Here is a 22,804-nt window from a genome sequence, read left to right as displayed (position 1 = left end):
ATGTATGGATCTTTTGTCTGACGGCTATGAGTGTTGTGTCTTTCTTATAAAAGCTTTAGGATTTCCCCATGCCAAAATTATTTAAACATATCAACCATACTGATTGCATTCTTTGGTACATCTGAAATTTATTATGATATGGAATGAGATTGGATCCCTCTTCACTTCACCCAACCCCTATCCAATGACAACGTGACACCATTTATTAAATAACTTGTCTTTTCTCCAAGTGTTTTGAGATCAACATTTGTGTGATTTTTCTTATCACTTAAGCCAATTCAGTAGCATTAAATGTATTCACTTTGTTGTACAACCATCACTACTATCTAAAACTTTTTCACCACCTCAAACTAAACTTTATACCCATTATAAGCAGTAATGCTTCTTTCTCAACCATCATCCCAGCTTCAGTAACCTCTATTCTAATTTCTGTATCTATGAATTTAACTTACCTAGATACCTCATTTAATTAGAATTTTGCATGTGTCTTTTGTGTCTGGGTTATTTCTCTTAGCATAATGTCTTCAAAGCTCATCTACCTTATCTCAGAACTTTATTCCTTTTATGGCTGAAAATATTCCAGTGTTTGTATATACCACATTTTATTTGTAATTTCATCTGTCAATGGATACTGTGTTGTTTTTTCCTTTTTGCAATTCTAAATGATGCCTCTCAGAATATTGGCATCTAAGTATCTATTTGGAGTCCCTGCTTTGAATTTTGGGAGTGAGTATATACCATGGAATGGAATTATTGGGTTATATGTTAATTCTTGTTTAATTTTCAGAGGAACTGAAAATACTGTCCTCCATTAAAAAAAATGTTTTAAATTGGTTGCACCATTTTCATGCCCACCAGTGAAAAGTTTCTAATTTCTTGCCCTCTCTTCCAATACATGTTAATTTCTGGTTTTTATAATAACTGGAATTATCTATGTTAGTTAACAGGTGTGAAATAGTGTCTTGTGGCTTTTATTTACATTTCCCTAATGAATGGCGATCTGAGCAGCTTTTCATGTGCTACTTGGCCATTTATATATCTTCTTTGGAGAAATGTCTATTCATGTCTCTTGCCTGTTTGTAAAATGGCTTTGTGTTGTTGTTGAGTTTTAGAAGTGTATGATATATTTTGGATATTAATCCCTTATCAGGTTTATTATTTGCAGATGTTTCTGCTCATTCTGTGAGTTGCTTTTCACTCTATTAATAGTGTCCTTTGATGCACAAAAGGTTTTAGTTTTGATATAGTCTGATAGAGCTATTTTTCTCTTTGTTATATGTGCTTTTGATGTCACATCTAAGAAATCGTTTCCAGTTCAATATTATGAAATTGTCCTCTTTATTTTCTTCTAAGAGTTTTATAGTTCTATGTCCTGTGTTTTTCGGTTCGTTTTAACTTACTTTTTGTGTATAGTGTAACATAGATGTCAAGTTTCATCCTTTGCATGTGGATATCCAGTTTTCTGAAAATGGTTTGTTGAGAAAAGCTGCCCTTTCTTCACTGGATCCTCTTAGCACCCTTGTAAACAATCATTGGACCATATAAGCAAGGGTTTATTTCTGGGCCCTATATTCTATACCATTGGTCTGTATGTCTGTCTGCATGCCAGTATTGTCTTGATTATTGTAGCTTTTTAGTAAGTTTTGAAATCTCCTTCATTCATTTAAATCTTCTTCACTTTCAGCAATTTTCTTATAGTTTTCAATGTACAGATCTTTTATCTTCTTGATTAAACTTATTGAGTATTTTACTGTTTTCGATGCCGTTGTTAATTAAATTGTTTGCTTGCTTTCCTTTTTGGATTGCTCATTGTTAGCGTATAGAAGCACAACTGTGTTTTGTGTGTTGATTTTGTATCCTTCAGCTTTGCAGAATTAATGTATTAGTTCTAGCCATTGTGTGCATTTGTGTGAATGTGTGTGTGATCTTTAGAGAGCTTTCTGTATGAAAGATCATGTCATCTATAAACAGATCATTTTATTTCTTCCTTCCCATCTGGATATTTTAAATTTCTTTTTTGCATAATGACTGTGACCCAAACTTCCAATATTATGTTGACTTGAAGTGGCACATGCAGGAATTCTGTCTTGTTCTTGACCTGAAAATAAAGTTGTCGTTGTTTGACATTGAGTATGATGTTAGCCATGAGTATTATATAAATGGCCTGTGTTATGTTGAGGAGTGTACTCCAGAGCAATTTCTAAATCACTTTTAAGCCCTCCTTTATCTAGAATCACATTGAATTCAAGGCTGATTTTGAGACTATGCTGATCGTAAATTTGCTTGCTGTACATAGTTAGTCACAGGACTATCAACAGACCAGAAGAATGCTAATGGCCTTGAATATAATAAAAAAATATAAGGTAAAATAAAAGTTTATAAAATTTAATGATGCAACTTTGAATGAGAAACATTAAAATAATTTATAAGGAAATTAAATGATAATTATGAATTATAAAAAGGTACAAAACCAACAGCAATGAATTTATAGATCTTTAAGATTTATTTAGTCTTCCTTTTAACTTATTTCTAATTTTTTCCCCTAGGATATCCCAATCCCAGTGAAGAAATACCATCACTTGAAGACTTTGAGGATTTAGGTATTATTTTGATTATTAATAACCTGCATTGTGAAACCTTAGATTTCTATATGGAAACATCATGGTTCAATCATTTGTAGGTAGGGAAGAAACAATGTGTCACAAATAATTAGTAATAATTGACATTTACAATTGTGTTATTAATGCAGATACCAAGACATGTTAAGTGGTGGGATATATAGACACATGTAGGTAATTTTCTCTAATCTAGTGAATTCTAATAAATAGTCTTGGTGTGCTTGTGTGCTAAATCACAAGTCATGTCCAACTCGTTGTGACCTCAGGGACTGTAAGCCTGCCACAACACTGGAGTGGGTTGCCATTTCCTCCTCCAGGGGATCTTCCCAAACCAGGGATTGAACCCTATCTCTTGCATGTCCTGCATTGGCAGACAGATTCTTTACCACTGAGCCACTTGCTGCTGCTGCTGCTGCTGCTAAGTCGCTTCAGTCGTGTCCGACTCTGTGTGACCCCACAGACGGCAGCCCAACAGGGTCCCCTGTCCCTGGGATTCTCCAGGCAAGAGCACTGAAGTGGGTTGCCATTTCCTTCTCCAATGCATGAAAGTGAAAAGTGAAAGTGAAGTCACTCAGTCATGTCCAACTCTTCGCAACTCCATGGACAGCAGCCCACCAGGCTCCTCCGTCCATCGGATTTTCCAGGCAAGAGTCCTGGAGTGGGGTGCCGTCGCCTTCTCCGACGGAGCCATTTAGGAAGCCCCTAATAAGCTGTACTCAAGAACCTGTAAAAGCTACAGCACAACACAGTGAAAAGAGAGGTTCCTGTTAAGAGTTTAACAAGATGGATCCTGTACCTGGAATCTATTTAAAAAGGATCTGTGATCAAAATGACTTGGATGCACTCAGCAGTCATGCTCAAACTAGATTGATAAACATTTTTGCTGTAGTTCTTAGATGGTCTGATCAAAATTAAAGTATAGCTGCTATCTGGAATCCATATGTGTTCTTCAAAACTTTAAAAATTTTTTCTCAGATGCAGGAATCATTGCTTTGGCTATTCTTACTGCAAGTGAGTATCTCAAATTTTAATACCACTTAAATAAAGATGTAATATGAAGATGAGATGTGCATTTCTTCAATGATTTTCAGTTATTATAGTTTTCGTAGTAGAACAGTCTAATAATACCTGACCTTTTCTATGATATACTGCCTTATGTTGGTGACTGTATATTGTTTTATATTCTACATGTTCTCTTAGTAACAAACCCTAAATAATACACGGAAATGACCATGACCATTGGTCATGTGAGTCTACTTCCCAAATATGCTTTGGATAATTTTCTAAATTAAGTAAGGGCTCTAACTTACTGTGGACTGTTCAAGTGATTCCAGGGGGCTGGATTTAGATACTGAAGATCAAGATGGAATGTAAATGTGCATAGGCCTAAATAAATGAGTAGTTTCTGGTGATAGAAATGGTCAGAAATAAACATAACTAACATTGATTTCTTCTGCTTGGTTTGGAATCTTGGTGGTTAGTTTTCAGCGTCACATGTCATTTGTTTCCTGTTCTCTTGTAGTTGTTGCTGTTATAGTAGTTTGCACGTGCCTATACAGATGTCTTTTCAGTGGGAAGAACGAAGAGAAGGGTATGAAAGAGAAGGCGAAGGAACTAAAAGAGAAGGAGGAGAGGGAGAGGAAGGAGAAGGAGAGGAAGGAGAGGAAGGAGAAGGAGGAGAAGAAAGAGAAGGAGAGGAAGGAGAAAGAGAAGGAGGAGAAGGAGAAGGAGAGGAAGGAGAAGAAAGAGAAGCCGCAGAAAAAGGAGAAGGAGATGAAAGGGTAAATCAAAACACATTTCCTCTAACTTATTGTAGCCTTTTTACTTTTGACGTATTTTTGTGCAGGTTTTCTTTGTCTTCTGTGTTGCATGCCATATGTTTTTTAATGTGCCCGCATGAGTACACTGCCTGAATTTCATTTCATTACTAGAAATGTTTTTAGCTGCTTTTAATATCACTGCAACAGGAGGAATTTGTGCAGAATTTTTTTCAGCTACTATGACTATAAGAAAATTTTCCGTGGAGTTTGAGGTTTAACTTCTACAGCAAATCATGGACGGTTATGGGGTTTTTCCCACCCTAGGTATACCCTCCTCCCTGGATTGGACTAGTGGCCCAGATGAACTTTTAAATGGTTCACTGTGAAGAATTTGGCATTTATATTCACTAGAATTTTTATGATGAAGATCTCCATTTGTCTGTATAACTTAGGTCATTGTAAGAAGCTGTGTAGCTAAAAACTGATTTCACTTAAAGTTGTTATTTATGTTATACTGAAGAACTAAAAGCAGCATTATTTGATTTCCCTTTATATTTTCTTAATTTGCTAAGTGGCAGTGAAACTGATGGGGTTCAAATTACTGAAAGGAATAGGATTTATAAGCCATCTCATTAGTATTGTCTTGGTCTATAAAAATGAAAATAGTCTGCTAGGAGTACTGAGAATTTAAAAAGTGTACAAATTCATATTGTTTAAGGAAAATGGAGTTTTTAAACATAAAACTCAAATTTTAAGGAAGTGATTCACAGTTTAATGAAATATTTAGAATAAGTCATGGCTAATAAACTTGATTAACATAGGCACAAAAAATCCTTAACAAACAGAGTTCCGTAAAACATTAAATGGATCACACACTGTGATCAAGTAGAATTTGTAGCAGTGATCCAAGGATGGTTCAACATCTGCAAAATAATCACTGTGCTACACCACATTAACAAAATATAGAATAAAATTATACAGTCTTATCAATCAGTTCAGTTCAGTTCCGTTCAGTCGCTCAGTCACGTCTGACTCTTTGCAACCCCATGAACAGCAGCACGCCAGGCCTCCCTGTCCATCACCAACTCCCAGAGTCTACCCAGACTCATGTCCATTGAGTCGGTGATGCCATCCAACCATCTCATCCTGTCATCCCTTTCTCCTCCTGCCCCCAATCCTTCCCAACATCAGGGATCCCAACTCATCTTTTCCAATGAGTCAGCTCTTCACATCATGTGGCCAAAGTATTGAAGTTTCAGCTTCAACATCAGTCCTTCCAATGAACACCCAGGACTGATCTCCTTTAGGATGGGCTGGTTGGATCTCCTTGGATCTGGTATTCTTATTTCTTTCAGAATTTTCCACAGTTTATTGTGATCCACACTGTCAAAGACTTTGGCATAGTCAATAAAGCAGAAATAGATATTTTTCTGGAACTCTCTTGCTTTTTCCATGATAGAGTGAAGGTTGGCAATTTGATCTCTGGTTCTTCTGCCTTTTCTAAAACTCACTTTAACATCTGGAAGTTCACGGTTCACGTATTGCTGAAGCCTGGCTTGGAGAATTTTAAGCATTACTTTACTAGCGTGTGAGATGAGTGCAATTGTGCAGTAGTTTGAGCATTCTTTGGCATTGCCTTTCTTTAGGATTAGAATGAAAACTGACCTTTTCCAGTCCTGTGGCCACTGCTGAGTTTTCCAAATTTGCTGGCATATTCAGTGCAGCATTTTCACAGCATCATCTTTCAGGTTTTGAAAGAGCTCAACTGGAATTCCATCACCTCCACTAGCTTTGTTTGTAGTGATGCTTCCTAAGACCCACTTGACTTCACATTCCAGGATGTCTGGCTCTAGGTGAGTGATCACACCATCGTGAAGATCTTTTTCATACAGTTCTTCTGTGTATTCTTGCCACCTCTTCTTAATATCTTCTGCTTCCATTAGGTCCATACCATTTCTGTCCTTTGTTGAGCCCATCTTTGCATGAAATGTTCCCTTGGTATCTCTAATTTTCTTGACGAGATCTCTGGTCTTTCCCATTCTATTGTGTTCCTCTATTTCTTTGTATTGACTGCTGAGGAAGGCTTTCTTATCTCTCCGTACTATTCTTTGGAACTCTGCATTCAAATGGGTATATCTGTCCTTTTATCCTTTGTTTTTTGCTTCTCTTCTTTTCAGAGCTATTTGTAAGGCCTCCCCAGACAGCCATTTTGCTTTTTCTCATTTCTTTTCCATGGGGATGGTCTTGATCCCTGTCTCCTGTACAATGTCATGAACCTCATTCCATAGTTCATCAGGCACTCTGTCTATCAGATCTAGTCCCTTAAATCTATTTCTCACTTCTGCTGTATAATCATAAGGGATTTGATTTAGGTCATACCTGAATGGTCTAGTGGTTTCTCCTACTTTCTTCAATTTGAGTCTGAATTTGGTAATAAGGAGTTCATGATCTGAGCCACAGTCAGCTCCTGGTCTTGTTTTTGTTGACTGTATAGAGCTTCTCCATCTTTGGCTGCAAAGAATATAATCAATCTGATTTTGGTGTTGACCATCTGGTGATGTCCATGTGTAGAGTCTTCTCTTCTGTTGTTAGAAGAGGCTGTTTGGTATGACCCTTGTGTTCTCTTGGCAGAACTCTATTAGTCTTTGCCCTGCTTCATTCTGTACTCCACAGCCATATTTGCCTGTTACTCCAGGTGTTTCTTGACTTCCTACTTTTGCATTCCAGTCCCCTATAATGAAAAGGACACCTTTTGGGGGTATTAGTTCTAAAAGGGCTTGTAGTTCTTCATAGAACCGGCCAACTTCAGCTTCTTGAGCGTTACTGGTCGGGGCATAGACTTAGATTACTGTGATATTGAATGGTTTGCCTTGGAAGTGAACAGAGATCATTCTGTAGTTTTTGAGACTGCATCCAAGTACTGCGTTTTGGACTCTCTTGTTGACTATGATGGCTACTCCAGTTCTTCTAAGGGATTCCTGCCCACAGTGGTAGAGATAATGGTCATCTAAGTTAAATTCACCCATTCCAGTCCATTTTAGTTTACTGATTCCTAGAATGTCGACGTTCAGTCTTGCCAGCTCCTGTTTGACCACTTCCAATTTGCCCTGATTCATGGACCTAACATTCCAGGTTCCTGTGCAATATTGCTCTTTACAGCATTGGACCTTGCTTCTATCACCAGTCACATCCACAACTGGGTGTTGTTTTTGCTTTGGCTCCATCCCTTCATTCTTTCTGGAGTTATTTCTCCACTGATCTCCAGTAGCATATTGGGCACCTACTGACCTGGGGAGTTCATCTTTCAGTGGCCTGTCTTTTTGCCTTTTCATGAGGTTCTCAAGGCAAGAATACTGGAGTGGTTTGCCATTGCCTTCTTCAGTGGACCACATTCTGTCAGACCTCTCCACCATGACCTGCCCATCTTGGGTGGCCCCACACAGCATGGCTTAGTTTCACTGAGTTAGACAAGGCTGTGGTCCATGTGGTTGGATTGGCTAGGTTTCTGTGATTGTAGTTTCAGTCTGTCTACCCTCTGATGCCCTCTCAGCGCCTATGGTCTTACTTGGGTTTCTCTTACCTTGGATGTGGGGTATCTCTTCACGGCTGCTCCAGCAAAGTGCAGCACTGCTCCCTACAATAGATGCATAAAAAGCATTTGACAAAATCTAGCATCCATTTATGATTAAAAACTCTGAGTTAGGTGGGTACAAAAGGAACATACCTGAATATAATAAAGGCCATAATGATAGGTTCACAGCTAATATCATAATCAATAGTTAAAAGCTTAAAACTTTTACTCTAATATCAGGAACAAGACAAGCCAGTTTATTCAACATCAACATTGCCATTTTATTCGACATAGAATTGGAACACCAAGCCACAGAAATCATAGAAGAAAAAAAAATGTCATGCAAATTGAAAAGGAAAAAGTGAAAATGTCACTATTTGCAGAAGACATGATATTATATGTAGAGAACCTTAAAGGCCAGAGATCTTTTAGAGCTAATAAACAAATTCAGTAAAGTTACAAAATATAAAATCAATATACAAATATCTGTTGCATCTCTTACTTTAACAACAAACTATCAGAAAGAGAAATTAAACGGTCTCATTTACAATAACATCAAAACAAAAAATGTACCTGTATTTAACCAAGGAGCTAGAAGATCTGTATACAGAAAATTATGTCATTAATTAAAGAAATTGAAGAAGACAAATAAATGGAAACATATTTCATGTTCTTGGATCAGAAGAATTAACACTGTTAACATGTTCAGACTAACCAAAGCAATCTACAGGTTTAGTGTAATCCTTATCGAAATTCCAGTGGCATTTTTCACAGAAATAGAACAAACAATCCTAAAAATTTCATATAAGCCAAAGGACCACAAATGGTCAAAGCAATCTTAAGGAAAAAAAAAAAAAAACAGCTGGAGACTATGTTCCCTGGTTTCAAACTGTATTATAATGCTCTAGAAATCTTATTTTTTTAAGCTCATTATATTCAATTTAATTACGTCTGAAATACATAGAAACATTTTACGTATTTCCTTTGGTTCACATTTCTAAGAAACAAAGTGATGGAAGCGATGTTTAAAAGCTACAGGTGCTGGAGGGAAAGGACTAAGTGAAGCCTTGACAAGTAGGGCTTCCCCAGGCGAATTCAGAAGCTCAGAGAGGACATCATTCTTTGCACACGCCTATGCAGTGTTAGCCTAAAAGCAGTCACATAGGTCAATGGGACAGAATAGAGAGCCATGAAATAAACCCACACATGTATGGTCCATTATGGTGTCAGGAAAACTGAACAGCTATATGCAAAAGGATAAAACTGGACTACCATCTTACACCATCCAGGAAAATTAACTCAAAGTAGATTCAGGACTTGAACATAAGACCTAAACTCATAAAACTCCTAGAAGAAAATGTAAGCAGAAGCTCATTGATATCCATCTCAGCAATGATATTTTTTAAATTTGACACCAAAAGCAAAGGCAATAAAATCAAAATAAACAAGGGGATTACATCAAACTAGGGTTTCCCTGGTGACTCAGACAGTGAAGCGTCTGCCTGCAATGTGGGAGACCCGGGTTCGATCCCTGGGTTGGGAAGATCCCCTGGAGTAGGAAATGGCAACCCACTCGAGTACTCTTGCCTGGGAAATCCCATGGATGAAGGAGCCTGGTAGACTACAGTCCATGTGGTCACAAAGTCGGACATGACTGAGCAACTTCACTTCACATCAAACTAAAAAAGCATATGTTCAGCAAAGGAAATCATCAAGAAAATGAAAGGGCAATCTACTGGATGGAAGAAAATAATTGCAAATAATTACATTTCCAAAATACATGAAGAACTCATACTACTCAGTAGTAAAACATCAAACAGTGTGATTTAAAATGGGAATAGGATGTGAACGGACATTTTCCAAAGAAGACATATAGATCACCAAAAGTTACATGAAAAGATGCTCAACATTACTAATCATCATCAGGGAAATGCAAATCAAAACCCCAAATGTTATATCATCTCATAATCAAGGTTCCTCATGGTGCACTGGGATGACCCAGAGGGATGGTATGGGGAGGGAGGTGGGAGGGGGGTTCAGGATTGGGAACACGTGTATACCCGTGGCAGATTCATGTTGATGTATGGCAAAACCAATACAATATTGTAAAGTAAAAAAAAAATAATAATAAAAATTTTAAAATAATACTAAAAAAATGGAACTATCATACAATGCAGCAATTCCACTCTGGGTATTTATCCAAAGGAAATGAAAACACTAACTTGAAAAGATATCTGTACCCCAATATTCATTGCAGCATTATTCATTAGCCTAGATACAGAAACAATGTGAGCATCTATTGATGGATGAATGGACAAAGAAAACCTGAGAGACGGGTAGATAGATAGATAATAGAATATTATTAAGCCATAACAAAGAATGAGATCTTGCCACTTGCAACAATATGGATGGACATGGACCTTGAGGGCATTTTTCTAAGTGAAATAAATCAGATAAAGAAAGACAAATATTGTATGATCTCCCTTATATGTGGAATTTTTCAAAACAGAAAGAAAGAAAAAAAAAGCTCGTACATGGAGAAAACAGGTAGGGCCAGAGGCAGGAGCTGGGGGTTTGGCAAATTAGGTGAAAGGAGTCAAAAGTTACAAACTTCCAGTTATAAGTCATGGGGATGTAATGTACTGCATGGTGACTCTAGTAATACTATATTGCACATGTGAAAGTTCTAAAGAGGATATAAAAGGTTCTTATCACAAGAAAGAATAGTCTGTACATAGGTATGGTGTTGGATATCTACAAGACATTGTAATGTTAATTTTGCAGTGTATATATATATATATATATATATATATATAGTAAGTACATCTAAAGCTAAGAGAGTGCTATATCTCAATTTTAAGAAAAAGCCCATATTTTACAACATAATATCTAAATTATCTTTGTGAAGAAAACAAAAAAATGCCACATTAAAATTATAAAATATATTGGAAAGATATATCTGTAACCAATGAAACATAATTAATCATATATACAGTAGCATAATTTAAGAAAAAACATTTTCAAAAAGTACTGTAGGAAGGGTAATTAATCATTGCCTTTGGTAAAATATAAAGTATGGCTGACTCTTCATTACACAGTGATTGGAGATGCAGTTGAAAATCCACATATAGTTTTACATTTATTCTACCTCCACTGCCAATCCATGGTTCTGCATCTACAGATCCAACCAACTCCAGGTGCCACCATATTATAGTACATTTCTATTGAAAAAGTCCAGTTGTAAGTGGACCTGCACAGTTCAAGCTCCTATTTTTCAAAGGTCAACTGTACATGCAAATACTTTTGGATATATGTTATCCATTCCTGACAGGAACGTGGCCAACTAGAAATTCAATGTTATGGAACAGCTTAATTTTACATTCGCTTCAAGACTTGAAGGCAATGGCACTCCACTCCAGTACTCTTGCCTGGAAGATCCCATGGACGGAGGAGCCTGGTAGGCTTTAGTCCATGGAGTCGCAAAGAGTTGGACACGACTGAGCGACTTCACTTTCGCTTTTCACTTTCATGCATTGGAGAAGGAAATGGCAACCCACTCTAGTGTTCTTGCCTGGAGAATCCCAGGGATGGGGGAGCCTTGTGGGCTGCTGTCTATGGGGTCGCACAGAGTCGGACACGACTGAAGTGACTTAGCAGCAGCAAGACTTGAAGCCCTCTCTGACCCTTTCAAGTTCTGTATCATTTTAATAGCTGAAGTGACTCTAATGCGGGGGAGGTTTGCCTTTCTCTTTTAGAGTTCAGGACAGCGCTTCTTTTACTTTAATATCTACATCAGTCACAGAGCATCTCGTTAAAATGCAGGTTCTGGTTCCTTAGGTCTGGTGTACAGCCTGATGTCTCGCATCTCTAATAAACTCCCAAGTAATGATGCTGCTGGGCCTGGACTTTGCTTTGAGAACTAGAGTGTAGTTTCATTAGTGATGTGCTCATATTCTTGAAATCTGAAGAGGCATCATCAATCTTATTGGCAGTTTTTTCTCCTCCATAAGATAATCGGAGTTTTAAAAGACTCTTCATCTCTATGTATGCTTTAAAAAAGGTTGTGGGTAGTACTAAGCTTTAAAAAAAATTGTGAAGATTTTTATTATGTACTTTACACTGTCGAATGTCCATAATCTTTCCCCATTCCGAAACCGGTTGTTTTCACCTTAGAAACTTCTTTATAAGACTGTATTCTGTTTCTAGGAATAACTGTGGAAGCAGGATACTGAGGGCAGATAATCCCAAATTGCTGTTCAACATTGATAGAAAATGGATTTGATGTAATTTTGTATTTAGGATGATTTGGGAACACAGTTGGCCTGCCGCAGCTTCCATCCCAAAGTACAAAAGCACTGTAGTAGTCACTTTTAAAGTCAGTAAACATCATTTTAAATACCTGATGAAAAATGGTCCTAAGGTTAAAATATTCTGCTACAGCTTTCTGTTTCTTAACTCTCAAATTTTAAAGCAGGATCCCATTTGGTCTCATGGGCTCTATCTCCGGCCTCCTTCCTTTTCCCTTGCAGTCTCCTTCCCCAGCCAACTCTTCCAGCATACATTCCAGACTTGGAACCCACGGCCTTTGTCCTGTCCCTTACTATTGCCCAGTCCTGTTCTGAGTGACTGGACTGTGTGGTTTCAAAAAAACAAATGTTTTCACGAATTTGTAGTAATTTTCTTCTCATAAATGCCTGATTTTCTTTGCTCCAGTCATTCTTCAAATTCAAGAGCATGGAATATCTTTCCATTTCTTTTTAAATCATCTTCAGTTTCCCTTGTCAATCTTTTGTAGTTCTCAGCATGTAAGTCTTTTACTTACTAGGTTAGGTTTGTTTCTAACTGTTTGATTCTTTCTGATATAATTTTAAAAGGGATTCTTTTTTTTTTTACTCTTCCTTTCTAATATTTTATTGTTAATGTAAAGAAATGTAACCAATTTCTGTAAGTTAGCCTTGTACCCTGCTACCTTGCTAAATTTGTTTATCAGTTCTAGTAGCTTTTGTGTGGTTTCTGTAGGGCTTTCTATATATAGTACCTTACCCTGTTATCTGCATAGAATGACAATGTTATAGCTTCCAATTAGGATACATTTTTCTTCTTGTATGATTGCTGTGATGAGGACTTCCAATACTATATTGAATAGAAATGTTGAGAGTGGGCATTGTTCCAGATATTAGTGGGCATTGTTCCACATATTAGTGGGAAGGCTTTTGATTTTTCACCATTGAGTATTATGTTGGCTGTAGGTTTGTCATAAGTACTTTTTATTATGTTGAGATGTGTTCCTTCTAGTCCCATTTTGGTAAGAGTTTTTATAATGATGTTGTATTTTATTGAATGCTTTTTGTGCAGCTATTGAGATGATTATGTGGTTTTTTTCCCTTCACTTCTGTTGTCAGTGTGGTATATCATACTAATTGAGCATGTTGGACCATTCTTGTGCTGCGGGACGAATCTAACTTGGTCATGGTATATGACCCTTTTTATGTATTGATGCATTTGGCTGCTAATATTTTGTTGAGAAGTTTTACATCTATATTCAAAGAGATACTGGCCTACAGTTTTCCTTTTTGGTAGTGCCTTTGTCTGGTTTTGGTTTCAGGGTGATGGAATGACTTTGGGGTGCTTCTTCCTCTTCAGTCTTTTGGAATAATTTGAGAAGGATCTGTGTAAGCTCTTTGTACATTTGGTAGAATTCCCCAGTGAAGCCTTAGGGTCCTGGACTTTTGTTTGAAGGGAGTTTTTAAGTTGCAAATTATATTTCACTTGTAGTGATAGGACTATTCAAATTATCTATTTCTTCTTGATTCAGCTTTTGTCGGCTCTGTGTTTCTAGAAATTTGTTCATTTCTTCTGGGTTGTCCATTTGTTGACATATAACTGTTCATAGTGTTCTCTCTTGGGCTTCCCTGGTGGCTCAGATGGTAAAGAATCTGCCTGCTGTGCAGGGGACCCGGGCTTGATAGTATTGTCTTATGAATTTTTTGTGGAAGTTCTTTTTTTGTGCTAGAATGTGTGTCTGCAAAGCTGCAATAAGAAGATACACCACCCTCCACTGGTAATGCGAGGCACTACCCTAGGTTACAATCACAAGTTTGGGAGCAGATTCTACAAAGGGTTATAAGAAGGGCAACTTCATAGTAAAAGCACGGAGGTGTCATTGATCACAGGGGCAGAGGGAAAGGCAAAACATACCCGCTAAAATGGCCATGTGGGCCTACCCAGCACTGTGTATCTGCTGGGTTCTCTAAGGATGCCTTTGGGGCTAAAGTCAACCAGGAAAATAGTTTTCAGACAGACCATGAGCTTCAAGTGTCTGTAAATACTTGAAGTTAATAAATGCCAAAGGTAATATAACAAAGCTGTAATTAGTACTTCACTTTTGCATTTTAATCATCTTCAAATATCTATATTGTTATGTCAAATGAATATTTAATTTTATATTAATGCTATTTATTTGCTCACATATTAGATTTCTATTTATAACTCTATTTTTGAAAAGGATTCCATTAGAAAAATATAGTGATCAGGCCTAACTACTGAATCTCTCTCCACAATAACCCTGAGGAAATAGCCATGGAACAGGCCCTGTGCTATGACAGCGCTGGTTCACAGTGATGCCTCTCCCACCAAGGGAAATATTAAAGTCTCCAGCATTAACACAGTTAGCTCTTACATGAGGTGGGCACCCCAAGGGTTTGCTGGGGCAGGCACACTGGAAATAACCAGCGGGCCCACATTTGGTTCCCTTTGTGGTTCCCTGGTGGCTCAGTTGGTAAAGAATCTGCCTTCACAGAAGATAGGATAAGTGAGGTGGAAGATAGAATGGTGGAAATAAATGAGGCAGAGAGGAAAGCAGGAAAAAGAATTAAAAGAGACAAGTACAATCTCAGAGACCTCTGGGACAATGTTAAATGCCCCAACATTCAAATCATAGGAGTCCCAGAAGAAGAAGACAAAAATACTTGAGGAGATAATAGTTGAATACTTCCCTAAAATGGGGAAGGAAATAGCCATCCAAGTCCAAGAAACCTAGAGAGTCCCAAACAGGATAAACCCAAGGTGAAACACCCCAAGACATGTATTAATCAAAGTAACAAAGATCAAACACAAAGAGCAAATATTAAAAGCAGCAAGGGAAAAACAACAAATAACACACAAGGGGATCCCCAGAAGGATAACAGCTGATCTTTCAATAGAAACTCTTCAGGCCAGGAGGGAATGGCAGTGATGAAAGTGATGAAAGAGAAAAACCTACAGCCCAGAGTTCTGTACCCAGCAAGGATCTCATTCAAATATGAAGGAGAAATCAAAAGCTTTACAGACAAGCAAAAGCTCAGAGAATTCAGCACCACCAAACCAGCTCTTCAACGAATGCTAAAGGATCTCCTCTAGACAGGAAACACAGAAAGGGTGTATAAACTCAAACCCAAAACAACAAAACAAATGGCAATGGGATCATACTTATCAATAATTACCTTAAATGTAAATAGGTTGAATGCCCCAACCAAAAGAAAAAGACTGGCTGAATGGATACAAAAACAAGACCCCTATATATGCTGTCTACAAGAGATCCACCTCAAAACAAGGGACATGTACAGACTGAAAGTGAAGGGCTGGAAAAAGATATTTCATGCAAATGGAGACCAAAAGAAAGCAGGAGTAGTAATACTCATACCAGATAAAATAGACTTTGAAATAAAGGCCATGAAAAGAGGCAGAGAAGGATACTACATAATGATCAAAGGATCAATCCAAGGAGAAGATATAACAATTATAAATATATATGCACCCAACATAGGAGCACCGCAGTATGTAAGGCAAATGCTAACAAGCATGAAAGAGGAAATTAACAGTAACACAATAATAGTGGGAGACTTTTATACCCCACTCACACCTATGGATAGATCAACTAAACAGAAAATTAGCAAGGAAACACAAACTTGAAATGATGCAATGAACCAGTTAGACCTAATTGATGTCTATAGGCCACTTCACACCAAAACAATGAATTTCACCTTTTTCTCAAGTGCACACAGAACCTTCTCCAGGATAGATCATATCCTGGGCCATAAATCTAGCCTTGGTAAATTCAAAAAAATGAAATCATTTCAAGCATGTTTTCTGATCACAGTGCAGTAAGATTAGATGTCAACTACAGGAAAAAAACTATTAAAAACACAAACATATGGAGGCTAAACAACGTGCTTCTGAATAACCAACAAATCACAGAAGAAATCAAAAAAGAAATCAAAGTATGCACAGAAACAAATGAAAATGAAAACAACAACCCAAAATCTATGGGATTCAGTAAAAGCAGTGCTAAGGGGAAGGTTCATAGCAATTTAAGCTTACCTCAAGAAACAGGAGAAAAATCAAATAAATAACCCAACTTTACATCTATAGCAACTAGAAAAAGAAGAAAAGAAGAACCCCAGGGTTAGTAGAAGGAAAGAAATCATAAAAATTAGGGCAGAAATAAATGAAAAAGAAACAAAGGAGACTATAGCAAAAATCAACAAAGCTAAAAGCTGGTTCTTTGAGAAGATAAATAAAATAGACAAACCATTAGCCAGACTCATCAAGAAAAAAAGGGAGAACCAAATAAACAAAATTAGAAACAAAAATGGAGAATCACAACAGACAGCACAGAAATACAAACGCTCATAAGAGACTACTATCAGCAACTATATGCCAATAAAATGGACGACTTTGAAGAAATGGACAAATTCTTAGAAAAGTACAACTTTCCAAAACTGAACCAGGAAAAAATAGAAAATCTTAACAGACCCATCACAAGCAGGGAAATTGAAACTGTAATCAGAAATCTTCCAACCAACAAAAGCCCAGGACCAGATGGCTTCACAGGTGAATTCTACCAAAAATTTATAAAAGCGCTAACACCTATCCTACTCAAACTCTTCCAGAAAATTGCAGAGGAAGGTAAACCTCCAAACTCATTCTCTGAGGCCACCATCACCCTAATACCAAAACCTGACAAAGATACTACAAAAAAAAGAAAACTACAGGCCAATATGAACATAGATACAAAAATCATTAACAAAATTCTAGCAAACAGAATCCAACAACATATTAAAAAGATCATACATCATGACCAAGTGGACTTTATCCCAGGGATGCAAAGATTCTTCAATATTCACAAATCAATCAATGTGATACACCACATTATCTCAATAGATGCAGAGAAAGCCTTTGACAAAATGCAACATTCATTTATGCTAAAAACTCTCCAGAAAGCAGGCATAGAAGGAACATACCTCAACATAATAAAAGCCACATATGATAAACCCACAGCAAACATTATCCTCAATGGTGAAAAATTGAAAGCATTTTCCCTAAAGTCAGGAGCAAGACAAGGGTGCCCACTCTCACCACTACTATTCAACATGGTTTTGGAAATTTTAGCCACAGCAATCAGAGAAGAAAAAGAAATAAAAAGGATCCGGATTGGAAAAGAAGAAGTAAAACTCTCACTGTTTGCAGATGACATGATCCTCTACATAGAAAACCCTTAAGACCCCACCAGAAAATTACTAGAGCTAATCAATGAATATAGTAAAGTTGCAGGATATAAAACTAACACACAGAAATCCCTTGCATTCCTATCACTAACAGTGAGAAAACAGAAAGAGAAATTAAGGAAACAATTCCATTCACCATTTCAATGAAAAGAATAAAGTACTTAGGAATCAGTTCAGTTCAGTCGCTCAGCCGTGTCCGACTCTTTGCAACCCCATGAATCTCAGCACGCCAGGCCTCCCTATCCATCACCAACTCCTGGAGTTCATTCAGACTCACGTCCTCAAGTCAGTGATGCCATCCAGCCATCTCTGTCATCCCTTTCTCCTCCCGCCCCCAACCCCTCCCAGCATCAGAGTCTTTTCCAATGAGTCAACTCTGCATGAGGTGGCCAAAGTACTGGAGTTTCAGCTTCAGCATCATTCCCTCCAAAGAAATCCCAGGGCTGATCTTCAGAATGGACTGGTTGGATCTCCTTGCAGTCCAAGGGACTCTCAAGAGTCTTCTCCAACACCATGACCCAACCAGTAACACTGAAGAAGCTGAAGTTGAACGGTTCTATGAAGACCTACAAGACCTTTTAGAACTAACAGCCACAAAAGATGTCCTTTTCATTATAGGGGACTGGAACGCAAAAGTAGGAAGTCAAGAAACACCTGGAGTAACAGGCAATTTGGCCTTGGAGTATGGAATGAAGCAGAGAGAACGCACTGGTCATAGCAAACACCCTTTTCCAACAACACAAGAGAAGACTCTACACATGGACATCACCAGATGGTCAACACTGAAATCAGATTGATTATATTCTTTGCAGCCAAAGATAGAGAAGCTCTATACAGTCAACAAAAACAAGACCAGGAGCTGACTGTGGCTCAGATCATGAACTCCTTATTGCCAAATTCAGACTTAAATTGAAGAAAGTACTTAGGAATAAATCTACCTAAATAAACAAAAGACCTATATATAGAAAACTATAAAACACTGATGAAAGAAATCAAAGATGACACAAATAGATGGAGAAATATACCATGTTCATGGATTGGAAGAATCAATATGGTGAAAATGAGTATACTACCCAAAGCAATCTATAGATTCAATGCAATCCCTATCAAGCTACCAACAGTATTATTCAGAGAACTAGAACAAATAATTTCACAATTTTATGGAAATACAAAAAACCTTGAATAGCCAAAGCAATCTTGAGAAAGAAAAATGTAACTGGAGGAATCAACCTGCCTGACTTCAGGCTATAGTATAAAGCTACAGCCATCAAGACAGTATGGTACTGGCACAAAGAGACAAATATAGATCAATGCAACAAAATAGAAAGCCCAGAGATAAATCCATGCACCTACAGACACCTTATCTTTGACAAAGGAGGCAAGAATATACAATGGAGAAAAGACAATCTCTTTAACAAGTGGTGCTGGGAAAACTGGTCAGCCACTTGTAAAAGAATGAAACTATAACAGTTTCTAACACCATACACAAAAATAAATTCAAATTAGATTAAAGAGCTAAATGTAAGACCAGAAACTATAAAACTCCTAGAGGAAAGCATAGGCAAAACACTCTCTGACATAAATCACAGCAGGATCCTCTGTGACCCACCTCCCAGAGTAATGGAAATAAAAGCAAAAATAAACAAATGGGACCTAATTAACTTAAAAGCTTTTGCACAATGAAGGAAACAATAAGCAAGGTGAAAAGATAGCCTTCAGAATGGGAGAAAATAATAGCAAACAAAGCAATTGACAAAGAATTAATCTCAAAAATATACAAGCAGCTCTTGCAACTCAATTTCAGAAAAACAAACGACCCAAACAAAAAATGGGCCAAAAAACTAAACAGACATTTCTCCAGAGAAGACGTACAGATGGCTAACAAACACATGAAAAGATGCTCAACATCACTCATTATCAGAGAAATGCAAATCAAGACCACAATGAGGTACCATTTCACGCCAGTCAGAATGGCTGCTGTCCAAAAGTCTACAGGCAATAAATGCTGGAGAGGGTGTGGAGAAAAGGGAACCCTCTTACACTGTTGGTGGGAATGCAAACTAGTACAGCCTCTATGGAGAACAGTGTGGAGATTCCTTAAAAAACTGGAAATAGAACTGCCTTATGACCCAGCAATCCCACTGCTGGGCATACACACCGAGGAAACCAGAATTGAAAGAGACATGTGTACCCCAGTGTTCATCGCAGCACTGTTTATAATAGCCAGGACATGGAAGCAACCTAGATGTCCATCAGCAGACGAATGGATAAGAAAGCTGGGGTACATATACACAATGGAGTATTACTCAGCCATTAAAAATAATACATTTGAATCAGTGCTAATGAGGTGGATGAAACTGGAGCCTATTATACAGAGTGAAGCAAGTCAGAAAGAAAAACACTAATACAGTATATTAATACATATATATGGAATTTAGAAAGATGGTAACGATAACCCTATATGTGAGACAGCAAAAGAGACACAGAAGTAAAGAACAGACTTTTGGACTCTGTGGGAGAAGGTGAGGGTGGTATGATTTGAAAGAATAACATTGAAACATGTATATTACCATATGTGAAACAGATCGTCAGTCCAGGTTTGATGCATGAGACAGTGTGTTCAGAGCCAGTGCTCTGGGATGACCCTGAGGGATGGGATGGGGAGGGAGGTGGGAGGGGGGCTCAGGATAGAGAACACATGTATACCCATGGCTGATTCATGTCAATATATGGCAAAAACCACTACAATATTGTAAAGTAATTAGCCTCCAATTAAACAAAAAAAAACCTCCTGCAGTACAGGAGACCTGAGTTCGATCCCTGAGTTGGGAGGATCCCCTGACAGCTACCCACTCCAGTATTCTGGCCTGGAGAGTTCCGTGGACTGTACAGTCCATGGGTCACAAAGAGTCGGACACAACTGAGCGACTTTCACGGTTCACTCTGTCTGGTGTAGTCAGTTTCCTAAGCAGGCAGTGGAATTGCGTTTTCCAGCTCCAGAGCCAAGGCTGCCAAGGACATAAAAAGTGTTTCATTCTATGTAAAATGAGCTTGAGTGCACAGTACACATCAGATTCAAAGACTTAATACAAAATATGTATACTCCATGAATACCAGATTAGGCAAGATAAAATTAAAACTAATTTTCCTGCTTCTTTTTGTTTTTTTAAACGTAGCTTCTAGAAAATTCAAAATTACCTATATGACTCGCACTATATTTCTTTGGGCAATGATGGACTTGGATAATAGATATTATTAAGCTGTCTATTGTTACCCAAAACAGTGTAATATGAGTTTTAGTTACTTAGGAGACTCTCTAACCAGAACATGTGATTTCCTTACAGTGAGGGATAAATGAGGCATTACTGAACTTTAACATGCTCAATATCATTACCTTTGTAAAGGTTTCATCTCAGAGCCAGAATTAAAATTGTATTTTAGGGAAAATGCATATTTCTCTCTAGCCTTTCCCACTGGTCCTAAACTAAAATAAGGAAATATTTACTGAGTATGTGCAACTGCTCTATTTCTTGTTTTAGAAGGAATCAAAAGTATAGTGCAGATATAGAAAGGGGATTTCTGGAGTGAGACTAATTGAACATTTGAAATTTCTTTAAAGGAACCATTTTAAAGAAACCAAATCATTTTTAAGAAAGAAATCATTTCCCAGTTCAGTGACTTTTTGTGTTGAAAAAACATTTTTTTTCATTGTTTCCAAATGGGCTGCTAGAATTTAATTTCTGTACTTAGCTATGTTTACCTGTGATGCTGTCTTTTTGTCTTTTCTTGTAGGAAAAAGGGAGCTGGTGCTGGACCCACCACTCAGCAGAAAAATCCTACCAGTCCAGCAGTGCAGAAACACTAATTATTTTCCACAAACTCATGTATCAGTTTATATTTTGATTATACTAATATGTTAAGATCTACAGTAAATTCATACATCAACTATGGAAAACAGTATACAGGTTCCTCAAAAAGGTAAAAATAGCACCACCATATGATTCCATAATTCCACTGCAGGTATATGCCCAAAGGAAACAAAATCACTATATGGAAAAGATAACTGCACCTCCCTGTGTATTGCAGAATTATTTATAATAACCATGACATGAAAGAAATCTCAGGGTTCACTGCCAGATGAATGGGTAAATAAAACATGAGATATATAGATTTTATATATATATATATATGTATACACACATACATGTACGTGTATGTACATACACATATATACACATACAGTGGAATACCATTCAACATAAAAAAAAGGAAATCCTGTCATTTGCAATGGCATTTGTAGAACTCTAGGGCATTACACTAAGCGAATCAGTCATACAGAAAGAGACAAATACTGAATGGCCTCACTGATACATGGAATCCAAAAATCTACACTCACAGGAAAAGAAGCCAGATTTCTGGTTGTCAGAGACAGGGGCTAAGGATGATGGAGGGACTGGGTGAAGGGTGTCAAAAGGTACAAAATTCCAGTTATACGATAAATAAGTACTGAGACACAATGTGCAGCATCCGTCCAGTTCAGTTCAGTCGCTCAGTCGTGTCGGACTCTGCGACCCAGTGAACCGCAACACGCCAGGCCTCCCTGTCCATCACCGACTCCCGGGTTCACCCAAACCCATGTCCATAGAGTCAGTGATGCAATCCAATCTTCTCATCCTCTGTCGTCCACTTCTCCTCCTGCCCTCAATCCCTCCCAGCATCAGGGTCTTTTCAAATGAGTCAGCTCTTTGCATCAGGTGGCCAAAATACTGGAGTTTCAGCTTCAGCATCAGTCCTTCCAATGAACACCCAGGACTGATCTCCTTTAGGATGGACTGGTTGGATCTCCTTGCAGTCCAAGGGACTCTCAAGAGTCTTCTCCGACACCGCACTTCAGCATAGTGACTGTAATCAGTGATGCTACATTGTACAACAGCTGACATCCAGACAGTTGCTCATTCCCAGACAGAGAGAACTGTTGGTGCTGTGCCATGTTAAAGGACTTGCGCATTCAGATTTTTATTTGCTAGGGAAGGAATGAGGGATCCGGAACCAACCAGCCTCAGATCCAAGGAATGATGGCCCTGGCAAATTGCTAAGAGAGTAGATCTTAACATTTCTAATCATAAGAATGATTGGGTGTTAAGAAATGTATTGTCGTAACTATTTCACAACGTATACATTATCAAATCATGCTATACACCATGAACTTGTACAGTGTTATATAGTGAAGTCACTCAGTCGTGTCCGACTCTTTGTGACCCCATGGACTGTAGCCTACCAGACGCCTCCCTCCTTGGGATTCTCCAGGCA

At 37.9% G+C, this 22,804-nt stretch overlaps 1 protein-coding gene across 1 annotated transcript in view; it reads left to right on the top strand.

Moving 5' to 3' along the window:
* Positions 1-22,804, top strand: part of LOC138090308 (membrane cofactor protein-like) — a 76,422-nt gene that overhangs the window by 35,990 nt on the left and 17,628 nt on the right. The window contains exons 8-11 of the mRNA XM_068985792.1: positions 2,547-2,600; positions 3,594-3,629; positions 4,141-4,399; positions 10,459-10,496. Coding sequence (XP_068841893.1) covers positions 2,547-2,600; positions 3,594-3,629; positions 4,141-4,399; positions 10,459-10,496 — 387 coding nt within the window. The remainder of the gene's footprint in view (positions 1-2,546; positions 2,601-3,593; positions 3,630-4,140; positions 4,400-10,458; positions 10,497-22,804) is intronic.

Source organism: Capricornis sumatraensis, chromosome 14, assembly GCF_032405125.1.
Source record: "Capricornis sumatraensis isolate serow.1 chromosome 14, serow.2, whole genome shotgun sequence".
Lineage (NCBI taxonomy): Eukaryota > Metazoa > Chordata > Mammalia > Artiodactyla > Bovidae > Capricornis > Capricornis sumatraensis.
This window is presented reverse-complemented; position numbering and strand designations above follow the sequence as displayed.